The 15,409-nt window shown below is 38.2% G+C and overlaps 1 protein-coding gene across 1 annotated transcript; it reads left to right on the top strand.

Annotated features, from left to right (window-relative positions):
- Nucleotides 1-8,075: 8,075 nt before the first annotated feature.
- LOC103566669 (olfactory receptor 2B11-like) lies at nt 8,076-9,020 on the top strand. Its single transcript, XM_008543142.2, has one exon. The coding sequence runs from the start codon at nt 8,076-8,078 to the stop codon at nt 9,018-9,020; it is 945 nt and encodes a 314-aa protein (XP_008541364.2).
- Nucleotides 9,021-15,409: the final 6,389 nt, after the last annotated feature.

Genomic DNA, 15,409 nt, shown 5'->3' with positions numbered 1-15,409 from the left:
ATGGTTACCTAAAAATCTCCTCTCAGTTCTGTCTATAGCAGGTGTGATAGATGGTACCAATTTCTTTTTTCATTTTTCGAGATATGACTGCTGGTGTCTGTTCAATCCTTGTTGTTCTCTAGCAGGCTCCTAAGACTTCCCTTTACTATTGCTATGGAAGTTCCCTTCATCCTCTTGTGTGGGTTTCCTATTTCCTTTCTCTTTTTTTGTTTACTCCCATATTTTGGTGGCACATATCTCCAGTAACTTCCTGAGAAATGGTGCCTAGGAAATAAAATCTTGGGGATTGTACATGCCTTAAAATGACTTAGTCTAACTTTACAGTTGATTGGTTGTAGATAGAATTCTAGTTGAGAAATCATTTCCTTCTGAATTTGAAATCATTCCCCATTTCCTTCTCATTTCCACCATTGCTGTTAGGAAGTTCAGTACCATTTTGATTAATTCTACTTTATACACACTTTTTTTTCCCCTACTGGAAGTGTTTGAGATCTTCTCATCCTGATTAACTGACATTCATGAATAATGCAACTAGATATGGGTCTTTTTCCTTTCAATGTGCTGGATATCTGGCCACTCATGTCACACATACATAAATATATATAAATTCCTTTGCTAATTTCCGCCCCTATATTTTCTTTTTTCTTTCTTGCTAGGATTTTACTAATCAGATTTGAATTTTGTTGAGGGAGAAGGAGCACTTATTTCCTAATCCCCATTTTTATAGAGTGGAAGAATTTCTATTACTTTCACTAGTCAGGAAAGGTACCAGAAGAATGATTCCAGTTTATCTCAACTCTCTCAGTCACAGTTTTGAGAAAGAAAAAGGAATTTGTCAGGTGGGTAAGTTTGACAAATGGAACAGAGCATGCTTGGCTCAACAAGTTTCCCCCTCTCTGGTTGAATCTAATATGTCTTCAGGATTCATCTTGCTCTGGTACCTCAAACTACAGGCAAAGATTCATTGTGTGATAGAGTGTGTGTATGTATGTATGTGTTGGGGGGGGGGGCGGTTTGTCCAATTGTGCCAGTGACTGATGCATAAGTCCTCTCAGGGATGGAGAAAAAGAAAGATGGGGGCCAGCCTTGTGGCCTAGTGGTTAAGTTTGGTGCACTCCACTTCGGCAGCCCAGGTTCAGTTCCTGGACACGAATCTACACCACTAGTCTGCAGCCATGCTGTGACTGTGACCCACATACAAAATAGAAGAAGACTGGCATGGATGTTAGCTCAGGGCCAAACAAAAAAAAGAAATTATTTAATTGTATGACTAAAACCATGATCTCCAAACAGCTCTAGCAACAATAATGCAAACATTTTTATCCCCATCTCTCCAGTATCTATGTCCACTTCTTTATTTTGTTCTAAATTTAGGGAGAGAAGACAGAAATGTTATTGATTAACTCCTCTAAAATCTGACAGGTCTCCTAGTCTTGTCCTTTGGTTTTTTAATCTATTTTATTATATTCTTATCCCTATCTTTTTGTTCTCTTTCTAAGAATTTTCCACAACCTTTCAGTCCTTTTATTTAATCTTTCCTTTATATCATATTCTCAATTTTCAACTACTATTTCATGTTCTAAAAATATGCCCCCAAGTTTTCAGTGATCCTGTTCATCTCTCAAGGTTACAATATCTTATTTATGTTACCTGACATCTTCTCCTTCCTGTATTGTCTCTGTTACATTTGAGTTCTTTTTTAAAAAATCATATAGTTATTTTGTCTATTATAGTTAGAAGGTTTCCTCAGGTGTTTGGTTATCCTTGTCCATTCATATTTAAAAATGAGACACCACAATGCCAGTTGGCAGCTTTGTGTGACTATATGGAGTTTGGTGATGGGAGGGTTTCATTATAAGAGTGATCAAGTATGGATGCAGCTTTTCATTTTGAAATCTTCCTTTCAAAATGTAGGTCTTTTCTAGGACTGTTTCTCAAATGACAAACCCTACAAATTCCTGTTTGGGCTGTACAGGCATGGCTTCCAGTGTTGTGATCATTGAGAGAGGTTGAGAGTCTCACAAATCAGTAAACACACTGCCATTTAATTGCTCATTTTCATTTTGTCCCCTCACTCCTGTTCTAGTTTTGCCTGCTATACCAAAGTCTAGGGGACCTTTAGTTCACCCTTACAGAGGAGTAAACTTACTGCCTTCTGGAAGAGTGGGAGAGGAATAGTCACCTGGTAGCACTAAAGAAGCTGGGGATCTGAGAGTCTAACTGTTAATAAAGTTTCTCAGACAATCCTCCTGTTTTCAATTCCATGTCATACCCATCACCTTCAGGGTATCTGGTTCCTCCAATTCCTATACCTTTCTGGGTTTCTCCTGTATGAATCTATTTGCTTGTTGACTCCCTCCATTACTGTCTAAAGTTTCTGCTTTCTCAGGTTTTCTAAGAAAATTACCACCCAACTATCTCCTTTTTAGCTTCTAAACAATGTTGAAATTGTTTTTCTGCCCTCACCTCCTTTCTCATCCTCATTTCCTTTGTGAGCTTATATCATTTTTTATTCCGTTACTGCCATGTTGGTAGGTAGAGACAAATGCATGTGTTACATATGCCATGTTTAACCTCAAAACAATATTTAATATTCAAGATCTAGTTCAATAGCATTCACCTTCATGATACCACCATCTCCTTGATTCTCATCTACAAATAATTTCTTCCACCTCAAAATTCTCTTTGTCCTTTACCTGTACATCTAGGATGGTACTTAGCACATTTTTAGTTATTCTTAGTTATTTATGCACATGTAGAGAGGTACTAGGGTATAGTCTTCTTGGAATAGAGGATAGGTCTGGTTGGCTTTCCTGCCCTACAGTGTCTAACACAGCGCCCTGTGCTTGGTAGGCATCAAAGTAATGTTAATTTAATGAGTGAATAGATAAATGACTCAGTAAACAAATCAGCCAATATATTTTTCCTTTTTTGTTAAAGATTGGCACCTGAGCTAACATCTGTTGCCAATCTTTTCTTCTTCTTCTTCTTCTTCTCCCCAAAGCCCCTCAGTACATAGTTGTAGATTCTAGTTGTAGGTCTTTCCACTTGTGCTGTGTGGAATGCCGCCTCAGCATGGCTTGACGAATGGTGCTATGTCTGTGCCCAGGAGCTGAATAAGTGAAACCCTGGGCCACTGAAGCAGAGCACTGGAACTTAAGCACTTGGCCATGGGGCCAGCCCCTGAATCAACCAATATATTCTCTGAATTTAAATACTAAGACTACATTCTACCTTTACGAATTGTAGTTATATTAATTTTCTTTTGCACACATTTCATCTTATGAAATATTTGCCTCCATGATTATTTTATCAGGTCTTTAAAGGAAGAAGCCATGTATTTTATTTCTTTTATATCATTTCTTGCTGTTATTATCTTGTTCTTCAGATACAAGTGCTCAAAAATTAATTTTTTCCAGGTGGAGGTAGAGATGTAAGGCAAATTTGGGTTTCCCACTTACAGGGTGATCTTGGGGGACACCAATGCCATCTGGAAATTGGATTTGGAGACATTAAGCTATGCTATGCAAGTAGTATGCAAGTACTATTACACGAGTAGATGAAGCTTTATGGTTGAGAAGGAACATGAAATGGACCTATGAACTTCTATCCATTCTTCCCATTTTCATTTTCTTCTCTAAACAGACCTCAGAAAGTTTTATTGTTTGTATAGGCAGTCCACAATTATTGAGCTCTTATTGCAATATATTTTTGCTTCTACTCAATCACATCCAGAACTCCTTTACTTCAGGATTTGTGCTGTACCCTCTGACTGAAATGCTCTGTCCCCAAATTCCTCATGGCTCATTCCCTCCTTTTATTCAGGTCTCTACTCAAAATGTCACTTTATCAGTAAGGACTTCTTTAATCTCCCTAAATAAAATAACAAATCCCTTCAGCATGCCTTCTCTCTCCTTATGCTGCATTATTTTTCTCTAGTACTTATCACCACATGGTGTATTATATAGTTATTTGCTTATATGTCTAGTTTCTTCTCCCCCAACTATGACATAAGGTCTGTGAGGACAATGTCTATTTTATTCAAGTGTATCTCCAGGATCTAGAGTGGTGACTAATACAGAGTAGGTGCTCGAATAATTCTTATTGACTAAATTTTCTAAAGAATGAATATTTCTTTTTTTAAAAAAATGTGTGTGTGTGTGTGTGTGTGTGTGTGTGTGTGTGAGGAAGATTGGTCCTGAGCTAACATCCTCGCCAATCTCACTCTATTTTGTACTTGGGATGACGCCACAACACGGCTTGATGAGTAGTGTGTAGGTCTGCACCCAGGATCCCAAGAGGTGAACCCCGGGCCACCGAAGCACAGCATGCAAACTTAACCACTACACCACTGGGCTGGCCCCTGAATCTTAAAGTATGATCCAAAAGCCACTTGCATCATCTGAAGTACTGGCTGAAAATGCCAATTCCTTGGTCCCACCAAGGGCTTACAGAATCAAAATCTATGAAAATGAGAGACATTAATATGCATTTTGAGCTTTTTAATTGAACAATTACATCCCAAAGGTGAAATGGCTAAAATAAGTGCATAAAGCCAAAATCCAATAAGAGCAAAGTAATATAATGAAGACCAGATGCATGGGTTCATAGGCGATCAAAAAAAGAAAAGAAAAGAATGAGCAGATCTGAGTAGAATTAATCAGGAGAGTTTCTTGGATTTGGTACAGTTGTCCAAAGTGGCATAAATAATATACGAGATAAGTATTGGCTCATAGCTAGATGGAAGGCAGACCAGCTGGTTAAGTGGTACAGAATTTCTATAGAAAAGCCTGCTCCAGCTTCAAGTACAAGCTAAGAAACTTACATCTAGAACAAGTAGAAACTTCTCTCAGTGTATTCATTTTGAGAATTCCTCATCCTAAGCATATTTGTAGATCAAGTTCATCCATTTAATTATGAGTTAGGTCTGTCTCTTGTTTAACATGACATAAATGTCTGTCACTATTATCTATGTTTCATATAAAACATTCTCCATATACTATAAAGATAGAATTGATAACAAAGTTATGGTTTCTTATACTTTGAGTTCCTTTTTAAGGAGAGAGGATACTGATTCTCATCATCACATGATATTACCCATTTAAAACAGTTGTCTTAGAATAGGAGTATAGTCTGTAGATATGGTCCTTTCTCTCTGAAACCAATTGAGCCACATACGGTGATGATCTTGTCCTCATCCACCAGCCTGTTCTCATCAACTGAGTTAACTCAAATATTACATAACCTACACGTCTTCAAGGTCCTCTTACTATATTCTAAGGGAATTCTGACAAATCAACATCATTTATGTGGGTCGCTTTAACAGTGAGTTTTAGTCAACCAAGAGAGAAAACAATTAAAACCATACTCATGGCTCTGGCTACTAAACTGAAACAAGTCTCTCTGGTAAAGGTAACCATTATGATAAATTCATATCTAATTCTTTTGGTCAAACACCCTCAGAATTCATTATCACATACAGTCTCCAAATTTCTGCACCAAATTCTCAAGGACCTGTAATGTTTCTTATGCATTATCCTTTTCCTCAGGTTTATCTTTTAATTGCCCCTGACAGAGCCTGCTAGAATCTAACTCTGTTTACCTGATAGATGTGGAAAGAGCCACGAGGAGGATTAGTTTCCTTTTACCCTGCATCTCTCCAGTAAGGAGATATCACAATTTTTTTAAGACTTTATTTTAGAGGTTTTACATCACAGCAAAACTGAGGAAAATAACAGAGATTTCCCATATACACCCTGCCCCGACACGGGCATAGCCTCCCCCATTATCAACATCCCCCACCACTGTGGTACATTCGTTACAACTGATAAACCTACACTGACACATCATAATCACCCAAAGTCCATAGTTTACATTACTGTTAACTCTTGATGTTTTACATTCTATGGTTAAAAAAAATGCGTAATAACATGTATACACCATTGTAATATCATACAGAGTAGTTTCACTGCCCTAAAAATCCACTGTGTTCCTTCTATTCATCCCTCCCTCTCCCTTAACCACTGATCTTTTTACCATCTTCACAGTTTCACATTTTTCAGAATGTCATATAGTTGGAATCATACAATACGTAGACTTTTCAGATTGCCTTCTTTCAGTTAGTAATATGCACTTAAGGTTCTTCCATGTCTTCTCATGACTTGATAGCTCGTTCCTTTTTAGTACTGAACAATATTCCATTATCTGGACGTACCACAGTTTGTTTATCCCTCCACCTAGTGAAAGATATCTTGGTTGCTTCCAAGTTTTGGCAATTATGAATAGAGCTGCTATAAACATCTGTGTGCAGTTGTTTGTGTGGATATAAGTTTTCAGCTCATCTGGGTAAATACCAGGAAGTTGATTGCTGGATGGTATAGTAAGAGTATGTGTAGCTTTTTAAGAAACTGCCAAACTGACTTTCGAAGTGTCTATAACATTTGGTCTTTCCGCCAGCAATGAATGAGAGTTCCTGTTGCTCCACACTCTTGTCAGCATTTGTCATTGTTCTGGATTTTGGTCATTCTAATAGGTGTGTAGTGGTATCTCATTGTTGTTCAAATTTGCATTTCCCTGATGATGTATGTCTTACTTCATTTGGGCTGCTATGACAAAGTGCCAGAGACTGGGTGGCTTAAAATAACATTTATCTCACAGTTGTGGAGGCTGGGAAGTCCACATCAAGGCACTGACAGATTTAGTGTCTGGTAAGGACTCGTTTTTTGGTTAGTAGATAGCACCTTCTAGCTGTAACCTCACCTAGTGGAAAGGACAAGGAATTTCTGTGGGATCCCTTTTATAAGAGCACAAATCCCATACAAGAAGGCTCTACCTTCATGACCTAAGCACTTCTCAATGTCCCCACCTCCTAATACTATTGCATTGGGAATTAGGTTTCAACATATGAATTTGGGAGTGAGAACTATAGTCTATAGCAACACATGATGTGGAGCATCTTTTCATATGCTTATTTGCCATCTCTATATCTTCTTTGATGAGGTGTCTGTTAAGGTCTTTGGCCTGTTTTTTAAATGATTGCTTATTTTCTTATTGTTGAGTTTTAAGTGTTCTTTGTACATTTTGAATAACAGTCTTTCATCAGATATGTCTTTTGTAAATATTTCCTCCCTGTCTGTGGCTTATCTTTTTCATTCTCTTGATAAGTATAGCATTTTCAATCAAGATAGCTTCATTAGACAAAAGAGGACATCTGCCTTGGCTAGAATGGGAGTGTGGGTGGTGGGGTACCATGGACACTCTGATGCTCCATATATCCTCATTCCAATTCTTGGAGTCCTACTCTTTCCTCATCAGTATCTCAACTTATAAAAGACATGCAGAAAATTTCAACCCACTTTCTGGTTCTATTTTCTGTATTCGTCAGGGTCCTTAGTTGTAAACAAAGAAAACAATTCTGATAACTTAAGCAGAAAGAAAATATTGGAAGAGTGGTAGTTCACAGAATCAGTGGGAATGGTAAAGAACCAACTTGGCAAACAAGCAGAAATGAAGGGAAGCAGGACACACCCACGATCCCACTCTAGAAAGACTATGTAGGACACATTCTTTGGTGTTGTCACATGGGATATTAGTCAAGAAGACAGCTGCTCTGAATTTCTAACAATCCCTCACCCCGCCCTCATTCTTTTGCATCATTTTACCAAAATTCAAATCCTGGGTAGAAGCATCTGATTGACCAAACCTAGGTCACATACTCCCTTAGCTGCAAGGTAGCTAGGAGAAGAATACAGTGCACATCTCCCAATGGTTTCTTTACTCATACAGAAGAGCCACAACAACTCAAATCCACTAACCCATCGCACAGGCCTTCTACAAAAAAAGAAATATTTGAAACCACTTTCTCTACTGAAGGAACTTTTTCAATTTTACTTATAATGTTAATTATAATTATTATATCCATTAGTGTTGTTATGATTTCTATTGAGGATGTGCCCCCTCTCTCCTTCGTAAAAGTATATTCTTTCCATAATACCTTCAAAACTTCTACCAACTCAGGGTTTTTTTAAACACCCTTATCTTCCTTGATTTTAGCAGGTGTTTCCCATCAAAATTCAATGAAGCACGTGAATGAAAGTTTTCCAGAGAATTTTATTCTCATGGGCTTTACCAAATATCCATGGTTGGATCTTCCTCTCTTCTTTGGCCTCCTGATGTCCTACATGTTCACATTATTGGGAAATATTGCTATTATTCTTGCCTCTCAACTAGATTCCCAACTCCAAAGTCCCATGTATTTCTTCCTCACCAGCCTCTCCTTTTTGGACCTCTGCTTCACCACCACAACTGTACCCCAAATGCTGTTCAACCTAGGGGGACCCAACAAGAGCATCACCTATGTAGGTTGTATGACCCAGGCCTATGTATTTCACTGGCTAGGCTGTACTGAATGTGTCTTGCTTGGCATCATGGCCTTAGACCGCTATGTGGCTGTATGTAAGCCTCTCAGATACTCAGTAATCATGGACCACAAGCTCTGCCTGCAGCTCTCCAGCACAGCTTGGCTCATTGGTCTGGGAAACTCACTGCTTCAGTCTACACTCACAGTCCAGCTGCCCCTGTGTGGGAACCAGGAACTAGACCACTTCTTTTGTGAGCTGCCCGGTCTTATTAAGATGGCTTGTGTGGACACCACGGTCAACGAGCTTACTTTAGCAGTGGTGGCCACCTTCCTGATAATGGGTCCCCTTTCTATGATTCTTGCCTCTTACAGTTATATTGCCAAAGCTGTATTTCAAATCCCGTCTGCTGATGGGAAACTTAAGGCCTTCAACACTTGTTCATCACACTTACTGGTAGTGTCTTTATTTTATGGTCCTGGAATCTACATCTATATGCAGCCATCAGTGGATGGCCGTCAAGACGTCACCAAAGTTCCGACGCTGTTTTATTGTGTTATTACTCCTATGGCCAACCCATTCATCTACACTCTGAGGAACAAGGATGTTAAAGGAGCTTTGATGAGACTTCTGAGGAGGGCCATTTCATCCAAGAGAATATGAAAAAATGATGCTTTATTCTGAATGAGAAATCCCAAAAATAACCTGAAATATATCCTCCTTTAAATATATGTTCCATCAAAATCACGCTCAAAAGTCAATTCAAGAAAACCATATGTGCTGTGTTTACCAGCACCACTTCTGATACCAAATGTCTTGGGGTTTTTTTTTCCCACATTATCCAATTCTCTGACACCAATTGGGTGTCTTAGAATTCAATTCAATTCTGAAACTAACTACCAAGAATTAGGATAGAACCCACAGGTTAAGGGTCAATCCCACAAAACTGCCTCCACTTCAGATGCCAATCACAAGTCTAGGCCACTTGTACTTCTGACCAACCAGCTATAAAGTGGAGCTACAACTCTCCCACTTCAGATTTGATAATTTTCTAGAACAGTTTACAAATCCCAAGGAAACACTTTACTTACCAGTTTATTACAAAAAAATTACAACCCAGGAACAGCCAAATGCAAGAGATGCATAGGGCAAGGTACGGCAGAGAGGTGCAGTGGATGGAGCAGAGGGATGTGCCACCCTCTCAGCACCTCAATGTGTTCATCAACCGGGAAGCTCTCACCACACCCCACTGTTGAGGGGTTTTTATGGAGATTCCATTATATAAGCATAATTGATTAAATCACTGGCCATCAACTCGATCTCCAGCCTCCTCCCCTCCCTAGAGTCAGAGGATGGGGCTGAAAGTTCCAACCATCTAATCACATGGTTAGTTTCTCTGGCAACCAGCCCCTATCCTGAAGCTATCTAAGGGCCTACCAAGAGTCACCTTATTAGGATAAACTCAGGTATGGTTGAAAGGGGCTTATTATGAATAACAAAAGATGCTCCTATCAGCCCTATCATTCAGGAAATTCCAAGAATTTTGGAAGCTCTGTGTCAGCAATAGGGGGCAAAGACCAAATACGTATTTCTTACTATAACACTTTGCTTATGAAAATAAGCATCTTCATTTTAAAAAACACCTAAAAGTTAGTTAAAAAATGCCTTGAAACTTTTAGTATAGTATCAGTGAAAAATGCTAAACTCATGTAAATTCTGAAACAAACAAATCTGAAACAAATTACCTTGAAAAGTGTCTCATTATGTTAGAACTTTAAAAACCTTAAAATACAGTTATCAAAACTGTATGAAATTTTCTTTAAAATGTAAAATTTTTTTTGAGTTCTTGCAATTAATTATTTTAAGAACTTGTCAAATCAGAGGTATTTCAACAATAGGAAAAAGAAGCACTATTATTAAACAATATGGATGCTGTAGGATGTTAGTATGGTGAATAATTAATTTGGGTCTATACTTCATACAAGAAATTGTTATAGGTCAAACCAGACTTGGCCTAAGAGAAGCCATCTTATAACTCTCTATAACTTTTGTTTCTCTTCCCTTGTAGGAGATGCTTGAGGCTCACATTGTTTAGATGATTAACAACCACCCTCCAGGAAATAACATGCTCTATAGGTTTTATGACCCCTGCTTACATATATACCTCCCAACTGTGATTAGGAGATAGCTTTGTTCTTTTGAGTTCTTTAGGAATGTGACCACCTATGGATGAAAACTTTATATTGGTATCCATCATTGATAACAGATGAAACGCCTGGTGTGGTGACTCCCAGAAAACTACAATGACAGATGGTCGACATTCCTGACTCCCTCCTCTATAACCCTCTGCTCCTATATAACTGCTTCAAGATTCTATACCCTTTTAAGATGGTTCTTTAGGATGCTAGTCTACCATCCTCCGAACAGTCAGCTCATAGTTTAACAAAGTCCTTTCTCTACCACTGTCTTGCCTCTCAACTAATTGGCTTCATCTTGCAGTGAGTAGATTGAGCCCTTTGTGTGGTAACAAAATTACAACAAATTTAACTTAAATCAGAAAGTTAAAAATTTATGAGCCAGCCCTGATGGCCTAGTGGTTAAAGTTTGATGCACTCCACTTCAGCCCCATGGTTTGGGTTCCTGGGAGCAAAACCACACCACTCATCTGTCAGGAGCCATGCTGTGCCAGTGGCTCACACAGAAGAACTAGAAAGACTTACAACTAGAATATACAACTATGTACTGGGGCTTTGGGGAGGGACAAAAAAAAAAAAGAGAGAGAGAGAGGAAGATTGGTAACAGATGTTAGCTCAGGGAAAATGTTTCCCAGCAAATAATAATAATAATAATAACATTAAACAATGTTCTCTTTTTAAAAAAGTTAGAAATTTAAGAACCCTTTTATTAAAAAATGAAATATTTGTCTGTCACAGTTGTGGAAGAGTAATACATTTCTGGCAATTGAATAAATGGAAAATAAGACCAAAACAAGATGAATAGGAAGGATAAAGATGTGTACAACAAAATAAACATCAAAAGTAAAGTTGCTTTTAAAATATAGCCAATATTATGTTTTTTGTATACAAAATATACAAAGACTTAACAGATATATATGTACAATAGCCTGCAATCACTAAATAAGCAACAGCTAATAACTAAATATACAAATACTCTATGTATGGGGAAACAGACAATATATCATTACGTGACAAAATTCAGTCTTAAAAACAAGTTTTAAAAAATGCAGACAAGAGGGCTGGCCCCGTGACCGAGTGGTTAAGTTCACGCGCTCTGCCGCAGGTGGCCCAGTGTTTCGTTGGTTCGAATCCTGGGCACAGACATGGCACTGCTTGTCAGACCACGCTGAGGCAGCGTCCCACATGCCACAACTAGAAGGACCCACAACGAAGAATATACAACTATGTACCGGGGGGCTTTGGGGAGAAAAAGGGAAAAATAAAATCTTTAAAAAAAAAAAATGCAGACAAGATTTCAAACTGACATTGGTTTCCATTGGCCCCTTCTGCTAATCCAAGCTGGGAAATCTGATAGACATACAAGGAAGTTAATGGATCTCAGAAACTATTATTTTAAAAATGTGAGAAATCTTTTGGAATACGGAAATTAGCTGAGTCCTGTTATCTGGAGGAAAACAGCATCCCAAAGAAAGAAGTTTGAGGGCCAAAGCTAGAGGATAAGCTGTGAAAACTTTTCTCTCAACATGACATGAGAATATTCTTGCCCCCATCACCACCGAGAGCAAAAGCAGCCTCCTACTCAACAGGATGGGTCTAAATTGGGCCCTCCAGGGTGATGTCAGAGCCTGGCTAAGGATGGAAACAAATTACAACAGATGAAGTAATAAAAGCCAGTCTGTATACATTTCCTACTTCACTCACTCCATGGGCTAGTTAATAACAATACAGAGGCAACAGTTGTAAAAGATCATCGCTTGAAGCAGAAATATGGGCATTCCCTGATAAGCAAGACCCCATGGTGGCTAGGAGAGAAAACAAGGTGTGGTTAAACCAGAATGTTGACACTAGATGCTCCTCTTTCCAGGCACATCTCCCACCACCCACCACCCACTCCTTGTATTCACCAGAAAGGGTACACATTAGGGCCTGAAATTTTACTCCTCCCCCCAGGTATATATTACCAACAAGGATTGCTGATGTCCTAGAATATGAGCTACAGAACAAAAGTATGAAACATTTGAAGAACACTTGCACTTTAAGAAGAAGACAACAAATTGACCTGGCATGATGGGCACATCAATGGAGTGGCCAGGGTGGCAGAGATAAAGACTACACAAGAGTGCAACAGAATGGACTCTCATCTATAAGGCAGAAATAGCTGTTGCTATGACTGTTTCATGTCATACTACCCCCAGAAAACTCAGTCCTAAATGTAAAAATTCCAATGTAAAAAATTGAAATTTTAAATAATGTGAGAGAAAATATAGAATAATCCTTTGTCTTCTAGATTTAGGAAACTACTTCTTAAACAACATTCAAATAGTACAATCCATATAGGAAAAGAGGTAAATTTAACTAAATCAACCATAAAATCTTCTGTGCATCTTAAGACACCACAAACGAAATGGAGAAATGGGCCTCAGATTGGAATAGTGGGGAGGGATCTAGGTTTTGTAGAAGCTGAATCTTGCATAATATGAGGGGGCCCTCTTTGAAAATAGAATACAGTGTTCCTAGACCTGTTCAATGAACAGAGCTAGCAAGTATTCCCAAAAAGGAAAAAAATTCTGAGTTCATACTGATATTTCCTACTCAATATAGTGAATTTAGCAATATAGTGGTTAATGTAATTTTTTAATTTTTAAATTGTATCTATTTTATACTGGTTCCTAAGAATATTGACATAATTGCTTATTTGCTTTATCTTACAACATACATATAATAATTTCAAGATAACAATAACAATATTACTACTAACAGTAAAATAATGATTGAAGTTTACAACTACCTTCCCATAATTTTTGCCCTAGGAATATATCACTATAAGAATGTATAATACGTTATGTTCTAGAGTCACCTGAAATAGGTCTTTTTTCTGTACGGTTAACTAATTATTAGATTTTAGGGAATTACTGGATTTTTTAAAGGCAAGACAAGATACTGCAATTATCAGGGATATTATTATTATTATTACTATTATTAGAGGCATGCTGAGTATTTAGGTGTGAAATATCATGCTTGTCAATTTCCTCAAGAAAATCTGTTGAGATTTTGATTTGGATTAGTAAGGACTATGACCCTCAAGGATTTGAGGATGTAGGAAAGTCCAAAGAAACTTAAATAATGTTTTTGAAAGATGACTGATTGTGTTGTGGAGAATTAACTGGAGGAGATTGCAGGGGGACAGCTAAGAGATTGTTGAAATAGTGCAGGAGAGATATAATGGCAGCTTATGAGATGGAGGCAGAAAGGAAAAAAGAGAAATGGATGCACCCAAGAAATATTTTGGAGGATTTTGATGGGTTTTATGTGAGGGTAAAGATGAGAGATGCCTAGGTTTCTCATGTGGACAAGTGGACAAAAGGGACATTGGAAGATGAGTAGGTGTGGGAAGAGACTATGAGTTTGTCTTTAGGCATGTTTTGTTTGAAGTGCCTTTGAGATATCTAAGTATAGAAGGATAAACAATCACAGCATTCAGAAAAAAAAATCTGGAGATATGAATTTGAGACACATCAGTGAATAAAGTTAAAATGAGAAACCACTAAACTTCAGCCAAAATTTTGAAAAACTGTAACAGCTGCTGCTCTGAAATGTGAGGTGGTTACAGCCTTTTGGAAAGCAATCTTTAGCATCTTTTTAAATTAAAAATACAAATATTCTTCCACCCAACAATGTTACTTGTGAGAGCCTATCCCCTAGAAACAAACTCATCTGTCCAGAAGAGATCATATATAAGAATATATTTTGCAGACTTGTTCGTCTTAACAAAAAACTAGAAACACATTGTAGTATGCCTGTGGACAGTAAATCAGCTATTAAAATAAACACCATGGGACTATTAAAAATAATACTTAAGAATTATTCCAGATGACTTGTAAGGATTTAGTAGGATCCTAATGGTATAAACAAAATATGCAAGAACATATGTTATATACACATTATAAGGTTATATAGAGAGTCTTATTTTTATAAAACATAAAATTCATCCCCCCCCCCCAAATTTATTTTGTTCTTGTTAGTGCCATGGAGTGGATTCTGACTCCTAGTGACTCTGTGTACAGCAGAGTGAAGGCCTGCCTTCTCTTTGCCATCTTTTCACCCTCCACCGTTATATTGGACAATGGCCTGGCTGCTATTTGTGGGGTTTTCACTGCCAATTTTTTTTTTCGGGAGGGGTAGCCCTTCTTCCTAGTCTTAGACTGGAAGCTCCGCTGAAACCTGTCCACCATGGGTGACTCCGCTGGTGTTTGAAATACCTGTGGCATAGCTTTCAGCATCACAGCAACACACAGCCACAGTATGACAACCGACAGGCAGTGGTGTGGTTCCCTGACTGGGAAAGGAAGCCCGGGAACCCGAATCTTAACCACTAGAAAAAAACTTACCTATGTACATAGTTAGCAAACATTTGTTTGGTGCTTACTGTGCCCCAGAGGCTCTTTACATATTAATCACTCAGTATTCACAATAACTTTCTGATGTATATGCTATCATTCCCATTTTACAAGTTAAGGAAAATGAGGCAGAGAGAAATTAAGTAACTTGCTCCACAGCACAAAGCTAACAGGATTTCCAAAGTCAAGCTCAGAAACCAAGCAGTTAAGCACCAAGTTGTCTTTCCATATTTACATATACATGTGTGTGTCTGTATACGGTTACACGAGAAGAGAGTAAAATATGGAAGAACGCATACTGGGAGAATGACACACGTTGGGGGAATGGGAAGGTGCTGATTTTTGGATGGCGGACGTGAAAAGAGGGAGATAAAACCGGGGGAGGGCAGAAAACAAAATAAGTATCTCCAGACCGAGGGGTCATTCCTGGACTAACCAGGTGTCGACTTGGGAGGGA

Source organism: Equus przewalskii, chromosome 19 (assembly GCF_037783145.1).
Source record: "Equus przewalskii isolate Varuska chromosome 19, EquPr2, whole genome shotgun sequence".
In the NCBI taxonomy this organism is placed as follows: Eukaryota; Metazoa; Chordata; class Mammalia; order Perissodactyla; family Equidae; genus Equus; species Equus przewalskii.
The sequence above is the reverse complement of the archived record's forward strand: the minus strand, read 5'-3'. Positions and strand labels throughout refer to the sequence as shown.

Coding starts and splice junctions, on each gene's coding strand:
- LOC103566669 (XM_008543142.2), top strand. CDS start 8,076: ATGAAGCACGTGAATGAAAGTTTTCCAGAGAATTTTATTCTCATGGGC.